Genomic DNA, 15241 nt, shown 5'->3' with positions numbered 1-15241 from the left:
GGGGACAAAGGCAGCCCTAGATAGAGAACGAGTGTGGTTTGCAGCAGCTGAAGACCAGTTAATGACTGTGTGACTCTTTACCTCCTAATCTCAGCCTCTAGGACCAAGAGCAACTGTGGAAACATTGACATTTTTTTTACAAGTAGTAACAAGAACAGCATCTATGTACAACGTTGTCCATCTCCTGCAGTGACCAGTGCATCTCATCTCCTTTAAATGAACAACTTGCAGCCAATCACAGCTCTTATCGAATGAAGGAACCAACATGTATGAAACAAAGCAGCCGATGTATGTTGGCATCAAGTTAAGAGGCACGTGTACAGAGAAGGCCAAAATAATTCATTTCATTAAATTTTGTTCACAGAGCCCCCAGCTTGTGGTTTCACAGCTCTCATCTGTCCATTTAAATTGGTTCTGCTCCCAGGCCCTCCTTAAGCAGTTCTTGTCCTCACCACCTTGAGGTCCCCCTCTCCAGTTGGGGTCATCCAGTGACAGGACGGTCCCATCAACCCATCTCCACGTCCCTTCAACGGCCTCATCTGTCGCTCCGAGCCAGAAGTACAAGTTGTACCCTCTAATGAAGTCCATCTCCTCTTTACTGTCCACAACCACCAGATCTGCTCCGCGGGAAACACAGAACTCCCTGCTCTTATTCCAGGATAGATACGTGTCGGAAGCCTTGTAACATTTACAACCAAACTTCTTCCAACCATCTGGACAGCACTGTTTACAAAGCAGTGAGTCTCTCTGTTCTGTCAAATTCTTGATCGTTAGGAAATGATGCTCCACGTCGGTCTTGTATTTAATGGCCAACCCAAGCAGTCCAGCCAGCAGGACAACAGACAGTAGGCCCAGAAGCACCACCACAGCCCTGATAGGACACCTAGGAGGGCTCACAGCGTCCGGCCGCTGACTTCTTCCTGTTCCCAGAGACTTGGAGGACTCCTCTGTCCTGTCCTGGTGTGGATCTCCGAGGCTCTCCAGGCTAGCGTAGATGTCCACTATCCTCTCCTCTCTCTCTCCTTGTGTGTACCTGGCCTTGGTCTTCATGTTGGGCGTTGCGTAAATCACGTCCTCAGCCATAATCTGGACTAAACGGTTTTCAGAGAGTTTATCTTATGTCCTACCCCTGTGAGTGGTTGGTCTTTCTGTGCGTTCTACATGACAGTGTGGCTAAGTCTTAGCACCCAGCAATAGGAGGAACAGGAAGTCTTCTCACCGGATGAGCCGTTGCGGTAACTGCAATATTGCAACACTTCATGTTGCCAAGGCAATCGCAGTGGACGACCAGAATCATTATGATTACTCATTTTCCGGCTAAAGCTTGTATATTCTATGTAGAATAATAAAGCTCCAGTCTTATTTGAACCACAGAGCCCCCCAGCACCAAGACAAAGCAGGTAATTAGTTCAAATCACTAATCATGGGTTCAGTGCTTCATAAGTAACAAGGCTGCAAGTATTTATTGTAGGACTTAAATATTTAGACAAGATAAATCTATATAAAAGAGCTCTGTAGTCCCCAATAATAATGAGATATGATGAATAATGTAAACGGATTGATCTCACCGGTTGAGGAGATGAGTTGGGCCTGGCAGGCCTGACTCCATCTTGTGTTAAGAAGGACCCATAACTAAGGAGATATCAATACATTGGTCACTACAGGATCTGTTCATCAATGTCATTGTGCTTATTTAATTCCACAGTTCCTCTTGGTGCTGCTGGAGGTGGAGATCAAGCGAAATCATTTTCATTTTTGCAAAAGTTTTACATCTAGACTTTAATTTCAACAAAAAGTTAAACCATGTTTAATGTTGAATTTACTTTGAACCAACTAGTGTGATCACTAAAGCACAAATTGTCTTGTAATGCCAACTTCCTCACTTTGATTCCGAAACTGCTAGTCAACCGTAAAAATCCAGTTTGTTTTTTAAATAGCTGAAATGATCCGATCTCATAGCCTGTAATCTGAGTCATTAGGTGAGTGCTTCAAGCAGCGCTCAACTAGGGTTGTTCTTAGGCGTTCTTCTTTCTTTCTTTTTTCATCATTCTCCACAAATTCTGGGACCCTACTTGTTCTGGACCCTATTCGTCACTGTATTCATGCTCAGGCTTTTATTTTATCGAGCTGTCTTTATTCGCTATTACCTCCGTGGCTATTCCGGAAGTGATTCCGCTGACTACTGATTTACATTTACACTGTAATAATCACATCTTCCACCATCCTCGTCTTGCTAGCTGTATGATCGCAATGTTTATTTTGACAAATGTTTTACATGTAGGACTTTAATTTCAAAAAAAATATACACCATGTTTTATGCTGAATTGTCTATGTACAATGTAATGTGATCATTACAGCATAAATTATCTTGTAATACCAACTTTCTCATTTGACTGATTCCGAAACTGACTGCAACCGGATTTTTTTAATCTTTTAAATAGCTGAAATGATCTGATCTCATAGCCTGTAATCTGAGTCATTAGGTTAATTCTGCAAACAGCGCTCAACTATTATTGTTCTTAGGCTGTCTTCTTTCTTTCTTTTTTTCCTTCTTATTCTCTACCCCTTCCACAAATTTTCATCGGGAGACTCCATTCACCTCGAGAATTTCATTTTTTAAATGTTCATGATAGCTTGGAATCGCACGCTACAACTTTTTCTACATCAAATTATTTCTAGATTTTTAAATATCCAACTTTTAAATCCTTATAATGGAAGTCAATGAGAGGTCGGCAAATTCTCGTCCGCCCATTCACTTACACTTCAACTACTGGTTAATTTTTAACCGTTAAACTTCGTTCAAATATTTAACCAATCACACTTGTGTCTTTAAATATATCTAAAAAACTAGGCTATATCATTTTTTTTCTTCCAGAATCAAGTTTAGATTTTAAACCTGCTTCGTATATTTTCAGTTGTTCTCATTGACTTTGACACTTCAACTTCCTCAGATTTCGCAACTTGTTCCATTGGTGTCTGTTCAAAGCCCGCACGCACGCACACACACACACACACACACACACACACACACACACACACACACACACACACACACACACACACACACACACACACACACACACACACTCTTCATAAAATAGTGGATCTTATGGCCTGCATGTGATTCACTTATTGCAAATCAGCCAAAAAATGGGTCAAATAAATGTTGGCTTCAAGCTAAATGAGCACGATGGGTGAAACATGAATCCATGAATCCTACGAAGACCCTGACACCAGGTGGTGTCTGGGCGTGCTGCTGACTCCTCCCCTTCCTCCTCCTCCAGCAACATGATGACCTTGGTCATCATGTTGGGTCTGGTGTAAATCGCCTCCGCCATATTCTGGTCTAAAGTGTTTTCAGAGAGTTATCTTATCCTCTTACCCCTATGAGTGCTTGGCCCCTTCTGTGTGTTTTGTATGACAGCATGTCAAAGTCATAAGGGCAATTTTGATCAAACAGGAAACTTTAACCACATGTTACTTTCTACTTCTGCTTATAGAAACACGGTGTGCCAGTGGTACGTCTGCGGCATCACTCAGGGTCATTTCAGTAATGTTCTGATTTTTCTACTTACTTCAAAGCAATCGAAATGCACATGAAGACAAGTTAATAATATAATGGCTAGATGATTTGAGATTTGGGTTTAATATACAATTTATTTCGAGGGAGATATTATTAAATGTTTGGTACCAATGATTGAAATATATGAAAGGCAATGTTCAGGGCAAACACTGCAATTTAAAGGAATGAAGCTGAAGAAATAGTCGATTGTCAAAAGAAACCTTCAGTCAAAAAGCAAATCAAACATCAGCTCAATGTGGAGCTGTCTAAGTGCAGACCTACAAGCCTATTCAGACACCAGGACACAAGTCTACTGTTCCCTCTGAACACCGTAGAACGACTAGTTAATTAATATAAAAATGTTTTATATTGATCACACCACATGGTACTAAAGACAAGATACAATTAAACACAGCACCCGCAGTGACCAGTGAAGTATTCATGTCAGCTCCTTTTAAGGAAGACCTTGCAGCCAATCACAGCTCTCATAGAATGGTCGAACTCAAAATGTTTTGAAAATTACAGCAAACATCTGATGGAATTGACATTTAAAAAAGTCACAGAGAAATGTTTTCATCAGTCAGTTCATTAAATTTTGTTCACAAAGCCCCCAGCTTGTTTCATCACAGCTCTCATTACGCCAGACCCAATCAAATGTTTTCGCCAAGACCCTCCTTAAGCAGTTCTTGTCCTCACCCCCTTGAGGTCCCCCTCCACTCCAGGAGGGGTTATCCAGTGACAGGACGGGCCCATCAACCCATCTCCACATCCCTTCACTGGCCTCATATGTCGCTCCGAGCCACAATAACTTGTTGTACAAGCTGTCAATGAAGTCCATTTCCTCTTTACTCTCCACAACCACCAGATCTGCTCCGTGGGAAACACAGAACTCCCTGCTCTTATTCCAGGATCCCAACACGTTGTTAATCCGGTAACATTTACAACCAAACCTATTCCAACCATCTGGACAGTCATGTTTACAAAGCAGTGCGTCTCTTTGTTCTGTTATATTCTTCAGCCTTTGGAGAAGTTGCTCCAGGTCTCTGTCCATGCTTACAGTCTTCTCGACGACAGTCTTGTGTTTCACTGCCAACCCAAGCAGTCCAGCCAGCAGGACCACAGACAGCAGGCCCAGAAGCACCACCACAGCCCTGATAGGACACCAAGGAGGGCTCACAGCGTCCGGCCGCTGACTTCTTCCTGTTCCCAGAGACTTGGAGGACTCCTCTGTCCCCGCAGAGTGCTGCTGTTGATCTCTGAGGCTCTCAGGGCAAGCACAGATGTCCACTATCCTCTCCTCTCTCTCTCCTTGTGAATACCTGGCCTTGGTCATCATGTTGGGTCTGGCGTGAATCACTTCAGCCATATTCTGGTCTAAAGTGTTTTCAGAGAGTTTATCTTATCCTCTTACCCCTTTGAGTGCTTTTCCCTTCTGTGTGTTTTGTATCACAGCATGGCAAAGTCTTAAGCGCAACTTTGATCAAACAGGAAGTCTTTCAATCACATGTTACTTTCCACTTCCACTTATAGAGACTGGGTGTCATAACATGCATACATTCTTCACTACAGGATCTGTTCATCGATGTCATTCTGTTGTTTTAGTTTCCACAGCTGGAGGTGGAGATGAAGCTAGGTCTGTAATATTGTATTATACATTATTATATATATATTTTTTTTATATATATGCTTCACATCCGTCATCCATATATCCCCTTATTCTCTGCACACACTTGCTCGAAAAATTTGCTCGGGAGAAAGCTATATTGTAAATTTCCCCGCTATTCTTCGTTTGTTGGATGATGTTTATGTCCGGCCTGGGCCCCCGCTATTCTTCGTTTGTTGGATTATGTTTATGTCCGGTCTGGGCCAAGTTGTTTGGTTTCTAACTTCTCTTCCAACTTTTTTCTCTCAAATGTTTTTTTTTAACAGAAACTCAACCCCGTTAATCACAGGTGCAACGCCCCTGCTCTTACAGCAATCAAGTTGTCATTTTTTGTGTCAAACAAGTTGTTAATTTGTTGTAACATTGAAACAGGAGATGACGTACTGAGTCTGATGTTTCCAGCTCCCGTGGTTTCCACTGTGTTTACCGCAAAACGTGAACGATTCCAGAATAACTATGCTTTTTCATTGGTTGTTGCGTTAAATCTTACCCAGATACAGTATTGCTATTTTCTGATTGGCTATTATGTAGCCCCTTTCTTTTTTCTGTTTGTCTGGTTAGTGGCAGGCTCAACTCAGGACTTCGAGGCAGCAGGAATGAATCCCACCGGTTTCATAGCGAGAGCGGCGCTCAAGCAGATTAATTCAAGAATGGTCACTGGAATTTTACTGGGGCACTGGAGACCTTTACGCCTCTGGTCATGCCTATTTATTCTCTCTGCTACCCTCACTCCCTGCTGTATCGTCACAAATGTTTGCCTGTTGAACCCTGCCGGTCTGTGGTTCCATAGTTGTGACTATTGTGAACAGTGTTTTTGAGCCGAGTTTCTCACCTTTGTTTTGAGAGTCTTGTTTTTTTTTACACTCACTTTAAACACATCATCTTGACACCTTTTGAGGGGACAAAGGCAGCCCTACATAGAGAACTAGTGCGGTTTCCAGCAACTGAAAACCAACCCATGACAGTCATGACTCTTTTCCGCCTAACCTCAGCCTCTAACACCAAGAGCAACTTTGGAAACATTGAAAAAAATAGCAAAAAAGTAAGAAGAACACTGGCCACTCTGTGGCAGAAATTATTTTATCGTCCTACCCCTGTGAGTGGTGGGTCTGTCTGTGCGTTGTGTATGTCTTAACAAACAGGAAGTCTTTGACAAGATGCTACCTTCCAACTCTGCTTATAGAGACACTGGGTGTCAGTGGTATGTTTGCTGCATCACTTAGGGTCATATCAGCAATGAACAGATTATTCTACTTGCTTCTTAAGTGATAAAAATATGCATGAAGACCTGGTTTGAATACATTTTTTGCCATAGGCCTATGCCAAGATAAAATGTTAAAGTTAATAAAATGGTTAGTTGATTTCAAATGAGGGTTTAATATACAATTTGTTTCGAGTGAAATATTATGTAATATTTGGTATCAATGATTGAAACATATATGTATGAAAAGGTCAGGGCAAGGTCATGGCGAACTGTCACGCGACCGCAAGGTGTCCTACTCTCGCCACGCACAGTGGGGTCCTCACCAGACACCGTGCAATCATGGACTACTTTCCCGCACCTGTTGTCATGCCTATTTATTATCTCTGCTACCCTCACTCCCTGCTGTATCTTCACAAATGTTTGCCTGTTGAACATTGCCGGTACGTGGTTCCATAGTTGTGACTATCGTGAACATTGTTTTTGAGACGAGTTTCTTTGTTTTCTCACAGTCTTGTTTTTCTTTTACACTCACTTTAAACACATCATCTTGACACCTTTGAGGGGACAAGGCAGCCCTAGATAGAGAACTAGTGCGGTTTGCAGCAACTGAAAACCAGCAAATGACTGTCATGACTCTTTACCCTCAGCCTCTAACAGCAAGGGCAACTGTGGAACATTGAAAAAAAAGAGCAGCACCTATGTACAGCTCCTGCTGTGACCTGCTGTGAAGTATTCATGTCATCTCCTTTTAAGGAACACCTTGCAGCCAATCACAGCTCTTATCCAATGAAGGAACCCAACAAGTATGTAACAAAGCAGCGAATGTATGTTGGCATTAAGTGAAGAGTACATGTACAAAATAGGCGCAAATACATCTTTAATGAATAATTGTATTGAAATAGTTTCACAAATGACCACGTTTGTGTCCTCACAGCTCTCATCTGCCAATTTATTTCAGTTCTTTTCCCAGACTCCCGTTAACTTGAGGCAGTTTCTTGTCCTCACCACATTTTTTGAGAAGGGTCCAGCTGCAGGCTTGGGCGTTTTCGTCATGACACAAGAACGCCCTTTAGGCGTTCCTGGTAGCGTTTCATCGACCAATCACGAGGTGTTTCGAAAGGCATACTGGGTTTCGCAAGGCATACTGCGAAGCACAGTCGTAAGGCATACTATGCATTCTTTCCTTAATGGCAATTTTATCTCTCTCGTTAGATTTAGCAATCATGGAGCGCCCACTTGGCTAACGTTAGTTCTATGCTACCCGTACTTGAAACTGCTGTTTGAGAAAATCTAACTAGCGAATGTTCCGGAAGTTGACAGCCGTGCGAAGAAGAAGGGGTTCGGTGTCGATGGTGAAAGTTAGGCCGGTTTATAGCAGAGTTTCCGTTGTCGGTTATTTTCCTTCCTGGTGGGGCTAGCCGCTAGCCCAATATGTCCATTGTGTGGACTTGGGGCCGTTAAATATGCCATGATGCATTTCGCATTTCGCATTCCTGTTTTAAAATATCAGTGTGTAAGCTATAAAATAGGCTATATAGGAACATTTTAAAAGTATAACAAAGATGGAGGCCTATTCAACATATTTGCATACTATTATTTTTAAATGAAAGAGGGGTTTTGTTTTACATAATTTGTTTATTGTATAAGTCGCTGATGGAGGAAACCCATCGCAACGGAAATCCCGGTCGGATCCATCTGATGTTTTTTTTCCATGATGACTGATGAGAAACAACAGTGTTACCCCTTATATTTTATTTGACAAAGACAACAGTGTGACCCCTTATTTTTTTTTCATGACGACCAATAAAAAACAAGTGTGACCCCTTATTTTTTTTTCATGACGACCAATAAAAAACAAGTGTTACCCCTTATGTTTTTTTTCATGACGACCAATTAAAAACAACAGTGTTACCCCTTGTGCTTTTTTTCATGACGACCAATTAAAAACGACAGTGTTACCCCTTGTGTTTTTTTTCATGACGACCAATACAAAACAACAGCGTTACCCCTTATGTTTTTTTTCATGACGGCCGATAAAAAACGACAGTGATACCCCTGATGGTTTTTTCATGACGACCAATAAAAAACAACAGTGTCACCCCTCATGGTTCATTTGATAAAAACGACAGTGTTACCCCCTATCTTTTATTCGATACATTTCGACAGTGTTACCCTTTATGGATTTTTCATGACGACAGATAGAAAACGACAGTGTTACCCTTTATGTTTCATTTGATAAAAACGACAGTGTTACCCCTTATGTTTTTTTTCCCATGATGACTGATGAAAAACAACAGTGTTACCCCTTATATTTTATTTGACAGGGACAATTTTTTTTCATGTTTTTTTTTCATGACGACCAATAAAAAACGAAAGTGGTACCCCTGTCGACGATTTTGCAGGGATTCCAACCTGAGCTGTTTAGAGTATTAACCTCCAAACTTATCAATGCACCATCAAGACACCACATAAAATCAACACAATGGTTATACTTGACTTTATTATTCGCATGAAATAGAGATTAGAGTCTTCAAACAGAGGACATCAACCGGACGGGAACTCCCACCACACGAGAACGCCCATTTGTGTCTGCAGTCGGATGATATTGCATTTTTTAAGCAAACCCTGCAGTACTCCAAAGTACCCCTAGGGGTACGCCTCCCCCCCATTGGAGGACCACTGCTGTAGCTTGTGGACAGAGCCTCACCATTCCTCAGCCATGGCCCGGTGCCTCCCCCGGAGGCCCAGCCGTCCTTGGAGGATGGCCGGCTTCTGTGGCTTGACCCGCGGCCTCCTCTCCCACCGTCTCCAACAGACCCAGCTGGGAGCAGCTGTAGAAGACGTCTGATTCCCCCCTCGGGGCTCACCGGCGGTGACTGTGTGTCCGGTGGGTCGTCCATTAAGGTCTCCTTTGAGTGCGGCACCAAAGGCCCATGAACCAAGGCCCCTCTTACCTGTATGGGACAGCCAACCCAGTCTCACACATGGACATACCATTCATGTTCCCTTGTGCTAGTGCCCTATTCCAGATATAACACCCTCCCTTATCGCCAAAACTACTTAGTACAGAACAACACACCCACATGGTCAATGGCTTTCTCCAGATCCAGACTGATCAAGTAATATGTATCTTATCTTCCCTTATCTTAAAAGTTTGTCAAATGTCCATCATAAAAATAGCTAATACCTAATTAACAACCTGAAACACAGAGACATGCTCATTGATGAGGATTCGAGATTAACACAGACAAAAGGGTTTATAAGATGATTTTAAATTATTTAATATACAATTTATTAGCGATTTCACAAAGCCGTACGTCAAGAGTGAGACCAAACATTCTGGAGGAATTATACATCGTTTTTTGCAGTGATCTTTTTACAAAATACAATAGAAATGATTCAGACACCCCTCTGTACCCCAGTGGTTATACCTTATTTTCCTTCTGGCCGTGGTTATTGTGCACACTAACAGCAGGCGTGTGGTTGTTGGTTTAGCTGTGGATATGACAACAAATGGGAATCAGGGCAACAAATAAATGCCTAGAGTTTTTGATCGCGAACCATGGGACCAATCTAGCAATGTTTTGCCAACAATGTTCAACCCAATTGTAAAAATCGTTATCTATGCACCTGCTGAATTTCTTAATTGCATTGCCGGTTATCCTTGCCTTACACGATGGTCTTGGTATACGGACACACCCACACTTTATAAAACAGGTCCTGGTGTTCTGGGTATGGAATAGGCCCAGAGTTTCTTTGTGTGGTTGTATCAGGGGATACTTTTGCAGAGGAGGAAGGATTTCCTCTTTCAGACAATTATTTCCAGGTGTATCACATGAAATGGTTCCACTCAAAGCTCATTGTCTTGAGAAAATCAATCAAGATATAACATAGAAGCTAATGAAGAATTGCAGATGCACTATATCTATATCATTTTGTACAGTTATCTACACATGCGCATGAGAGACCCATGGGTGCGAGTTTTCTTTGATAAAGAACGGGGACAGAATAGTGAAACTGTGGTATTAGAAATTGTTTGTCTGTTTTTAAAACTCTTTAGTCAACTCAGTATTTCCAATACTTTAAAGGCATAAGCCCAGAAGGTACATCCTGAACCTTTGAATACCACATCCTAGTCTAGAGGAAGCTCCACGGGGAGGTTAAAAGATTCGGGCGGAGTCCAAGAGGGGCCACCAATCAACCGCCTCGTATCAATCATTTGAAATTAACAAAGGGAATCATGGGGAAAAAATGTGTTTTACCCATAATGCATTAGAAATGTTTATGCTTCTTGGTTGTGACTCTGGTATATGAATGGTAAAGTGGAGGTACAACATTCAAAATGGTTGTTTTATTGCGTAGGCATCGGTTCACAATGTCAGCCACGCGGTTACGATCCAGCCTGGGACGATAAGGACCTGGGGCAACGCACCGCATGATGGGCCCAGACACGAGAGGAGGCCGTCAGAGCTTCAGATGTCCCTTTGTAACACAGACGCACGGGTCTGGACGTGTAAAGCGAGCCGTGAACGCAGCCGACGCATGAGACGCATGAGAGGTGGGACGAAAGGCCCGGACGGAAAACCGTCGCCGCTCCGACGGACCCTCTCCAGGGGCCCCCAACGCAGCCACGCTCTCTTCTGAGTCCCCTTTGGCGCTGTTCTGTTCTGTTCTGTTCTGTTCTGTTCTGTTCTGTTCTGTTCTGTTCTGTTCTGTTCTGTTCTGTGTCTCTGTTCTGTTCTGTGTCTCTCTTCTGTTCTGTTCTGTTCTGTGTCTCTTTTCTGTTCTGTTCTGTGTCTCTGTTCTGTTCTGTGTCTCTTTTCTGTTCTGTTCTGTGTCTCTGTTCTGTTCTGTGTCTCTTTTCTGTTCTGTTCTGTTCTGTTCTGTTCTGTGTCTCTGTTCTGTTCTGTGTCTCTGTTCTGTTCTGTTCTGTGTCTCTGTTCTGTTCTGTGTCTCTGTTCTGTTCTGTTCTGTTCTGTTCTGTGTCTCTGTTCTGTACTGTGTCTCTTTCCTGTTCTGTTCTGTTCTGTTCTGTTCTGTTCTGGGTCTGATGAGCAGCGGGAGCAGGAAGAGGGGGCAGAGCTCCGCCCCCTCAGCAGAGTATGGGGCTAAAATGGGACGTTTTAAAGGTTGCATCAGCGATGTTGGGTCATGTGTCTTCTGTTGGTATTTGAAGCGAGATCCCAAACAAACAGAGCCAGCTCGCCCCTCGTCCCTCCCCCTTTCGTGCATCGAGTAAAAACTATCATGAACGCAGCGCAAAATAACTCACAAATCCTTTCCCTTGTCGGTGATTGTAATGCTATTTATTTTGGTTTGGAGTGCCTGGCAGTACCATTTGTTCTTGTGCACGATCTCGGAATACAGGCTGCCTACAGAACACGTTTTTTTTACGGCCTGCTTATGGGGGCGGGCAGCTCGCGGATCGTGAGGAAACATCAGACGAATGTGATCATTCATCTTTCGGCCTTGAACCGCTGATACAACCTTTAACTAAGGGTCCGCTGGGGGGGGGTCCTGGAGGGGGTCCGCAGGCCTGCACCCGGCAGCCTCGAGCCTCAGTTCAGCTATATCTTCTAGGGGTGGATTTAAGACCAGAGGAGGGGTATGTACAGTCAGGGAGCGTCGTCGGGTGGGGCCGACCGCCGCCTAGGGTACGCAGCGCGGCTCGTTGAGGCAGTCCCTCAGGACGTCCCGTCCCCCGGGTCCCGCGCCCGGCTCGCCGTCCGCCTGACTCTGCTGCTGGGGCCGGGGCCTGGGGTCCCTGGGCGTGGGCGTGGGCGTGGGCGTGGGCGTGGGCGTGGGGTCCCTGGACGTGGGCGGGGGGACCCTGGTCCCGGCTATGGGGACCATGATCCTGGGCATGCTGGTCCCGGTGACCCAGTCCCGGGGCGTGACCTTTGTCCCCGGCATGCTGACCCTGGTTCCGGGCATGGGGACCGTGGTCTGGTGACCCTGGGCGTGACCTTTGTCCCGGGCATGCTGACCTTGTCCGTGATTGGACGGCTGCGTCCCGTGCCCCTGCTGGCGGCCGGCGTTCGGTCGGTTCCCCGTGGGCGGGCCCGTCACGCTGGCGCCATGCGAGTCCTCGAAGATCTCGACTCCTCCTCCTCCATCTCCTCCTCCACCTCCTCACCATCCTCCACCACCTCCTCCACCTCCTCTCCACCTCCTCCTCCACCTCCTCCTCCTCCATCTCCCTCCTCCTCCTCCATTCACCTCCATCACCTCCTCCTCCTCCCATCTCCTCCTCCACCACCACCTCCTCCTCCACCATCTCCTCCTCCACCACAGCTCCTCCACCATCTCTCCTCCTCCACCTCCTCCTCCTCCTCCTCCCCTCCACCATCTCCTCCTCCTCCTCCACCACCACCTCCTCCACCTCCTCCTCCACCTCCTCCTCCAGCCACTCCCTCCCTCGTGGCCTCGATGTCGTTGCCACGGTGCCCCGCCGGCGTCGTGGTCGTCGGGGCGGTGGCGGGCCGCGGCCCTGCGGCGCCACCTGCAGGTAGGCCCGGGGCGCGGTGGTGGCGCGCGCCGGCCGCGTCGCTGAAGTCGATGACGCGGCATCTCGTACGTCCCCTCGTCCCGCGGCCCGCACCGACGAGAGGCGGAGCTTGTGGGAGATGTTGCTACCGGCGACCTTCACCACCTGGCGCAGAGAAGAGAGAGAGGGAGAGAGAGGGAGAGAGAGAGAGAGAGAGAGAGAGAGAGAGGGGGAGAGGGAGAGAGAGAGAGTGAGAGAAAGAGAGAGAGAGAGAGAGAGAGAGAGAGAGAGAGAGAGAGAGAGAGAGAGAGAGACCCGAGAGAGAGAGGAGAGAGAGAGAGAGAGAGGGGAGAGGGAGAGAGAGAGAGGTGAGAGAAAGAGAGAAAGAGAGAGAGAGGGAGAGAGAGAGAGAGGGAGAGAGAGAGAGAGAGAGAGAGAGAGAGAAAGATGTAATGCGATGTTCTGCCAGATGACCTACCCAGGACCACTGACCGTATAGAACGCAGATATAGTGTAGTATATGATATAAAATATCCTATAGTAGTAAAGTATATCAATTATAGAGCACAAAGTTTATGCCGTTAAGCACAGAGTCGTGTATCAAACGTTAGAAAATTTCGTTCCTAAATTTCTCTGCTGAGATGAATAAAGTATATCTTATCTTAAATTATCTAAAATATACATGTGTTTAAAGTGTGACCCTCGGACCCAGCGTCCTGGAGGGGAGCCATGGTGGGGGGGGGGGGGGGGATTATGGATCACAGGGGGCCAGAGACCGTCCACTCACGCTTATCTTGGTGGCATCCTTGGGCAGTCCCTCTCCTGGAGAAACCTGGACGGATGAGAACACCCGAATATCAGACTCAGTCGCATTTAGGAGGTGTGACAGATTAGACCTGACATAACACACGTTTCTATAAAAGATTTAAAAAGGTTGATTTAATTTAACATAAAATATATATGATTCGAAATAGTCAAACATGAGTACCTGCGTATGCAGACTTAAACTCACACGTGACCATTTGAATTCTAAACCTTAAGTTTACGTTTTGACTTGTTCTGTTCTGTTCCGGCCTCCCAGACCTCACCTCATTGGTCGACCACGGCTGGCTGTCCGTCCAATCAGGGCGGTTCCTGATGTACCACCACTGGATCTCCAGGGAGTAGGAGGGGGTCCCGGCCCCTCTGAAGGAGCAGGCCATCTCCACGTCCTGGCCCCCGAGGGCCCACACGTCCCGGGGCACCTCCGTGAACATGGCTGGAGGGACGGGGGAGGAGGGGCAGAGGCGTGAGGACAGGGCCGCTCGATTATGGAAAAAATCATAATCATAATCCAAGAAAACATAAAATAATTTTGGTCAATATTGAAATCACGATTATTCAAACGATTCTTTTTTTTTATTTTGAAAACATGATGTATTTATTCAGCATGGTACTTTGAAATTTCGCCTTAAAAGAATACACAAAATGGTAAAAAAAAAAGAAAAAAAATCTGAAGTAGTGTAAAGATATGTATCCAGCTTTTCTGCTCTTCCTATAAAACATTAAATGAAAAAAATAAAACAAAATCGAAAACTCGATAAGATTAGTTTTGTGATCGGTTGTCGCTAAAATCGAAATCGCGATCAAAATCCGATTAATCGCCCAGCCCTACGTGAGGACTCAAGCTCCAGCCCCCCCCCCAGACATGAGTCTGCTTCCCCACACTTTGTTTCGACCCCATCACCCCGCCCTGATCAGAGGCAGGCGGCTCCTGCCTGGGGGGATGGACGCGGCCTTGGGATGACTGTTCCAACCTTCTGAAACATAAGGGGCATGAGGCTCAGGGGTGGAGCGGGTTGGCTGGTAAGCGGAAGGTTGCCAGTTCGATCCCCGGCTCCTCCCAGAGTGTCGAGGTGTCCATGAGCGAGACACCTCACCCTGACTGCTCCCGACGAGCTGGCTGTCGCCTTGCATGGCTGACACCGCCGTCGGTGTGTGAATGTGGTCATTTATGGGTGAATGTTATGAAATACTGTAAAGCTGCTTTGAGTGGCCACTGGTTAGAAAATAACCGTCTAAATGCAGGCTATTTACCATTTACCGTCATTTTAATCCTGAATGTACATGTCAGCAATCTTGTGACCCCATATGCATGGCAGGGGGTCCCCAAAAGCAAATCAGGCAATCAGAAGGTCAAAGGGTGAGATGTCTTGTATATTATGTACAGATTACAGCAGCCACCATCAATAACAATCATGAGGACTGTAGGGAGGAGGATGCTACACGCCACCTACAGTGGCTGGCCGCCCCACCCCACCTCGTTGACTTCAACCGGGCTCCTCA

General features: G+C 45.6%; 2 protein-coding genes and 1 long non-coding RNA gene across 3 annotated transcripts in view; all 3 read right to left on the bottom strand.

Annotated features, from left to right (window-relative positions):
- Positions 1-339: 339 nt before the first annotated feature.
- LOC132458998 (natural killer cells antigen CD94-like) lies at positions 340-1137 on the bottom strand. The gene has a single exon (XM_060053413.1). The coding sequence runs from the start codon at positions 1081-1083 to the stop codon at positions 340-342; it is 744 nt and encodes a 247-aa protein (XP_059909396.1). The 5' UTR covers positions 1084-1137.
- A 2488-nt stretch (positions 1138-3625) lies between these two features.
- Positions 3626-15241, bottom strand: part of LOC132459009 (uncharacterized) — a 24408-nt gene continuing 12792 nt past the window's right edge. Inside the window, exon 2 of the long non-coding RNA XR_009526071.1 lies at positions 3626-3783. This is a non-coding gene — a long non-coding RNA (uncharacterized LOC132459009). The remainder of the gene's footprint in view (positions 3784-15241) is intronic.
- LOC132459914 (V-set and transmembrane domain-containing protein 2-like protein) overlaps positions 12079-15241 on the bottom strand; it is a 3841-nt gene continuing 678 nt past the window's right edge. Inside the window, 8 exon segments of the mRNA XM_060054788.1 lie at positions 12079-12193; positions 12245-12450; positions 12869-12946; positions 12948-12998; positions 13000-13023; positions 13025-13081; positions 13704-13748; positions 14005-14174. Of these exon segments, the coding sequence (XP_059910771.1) occupies positions 12079-12193; positions 12245-12450; positions 12869-12946; positions 12948-12998; positions 13000-13023; positions 13025-13081; positions 13704-13748; positions 14005-14174 (746 nt within the window).

Source organism: Gadus macrocephalus, chromosome 1, assembly GCF_031168955.1.
Source record: "Gadus macrocephalus chromosome 1, ASM3116895v1".
Taxonomy (NCBI): Eukaryota; Metazoa; Chordata; class Actinopteri; order Gadiformes; family Gadidae; genus Gadus; species Gadus macrocephalus.
Note: the sequence above shows the minus strand (reverse complement) of the source record. Positions and strands in the feature narration are given on the sequence as shown.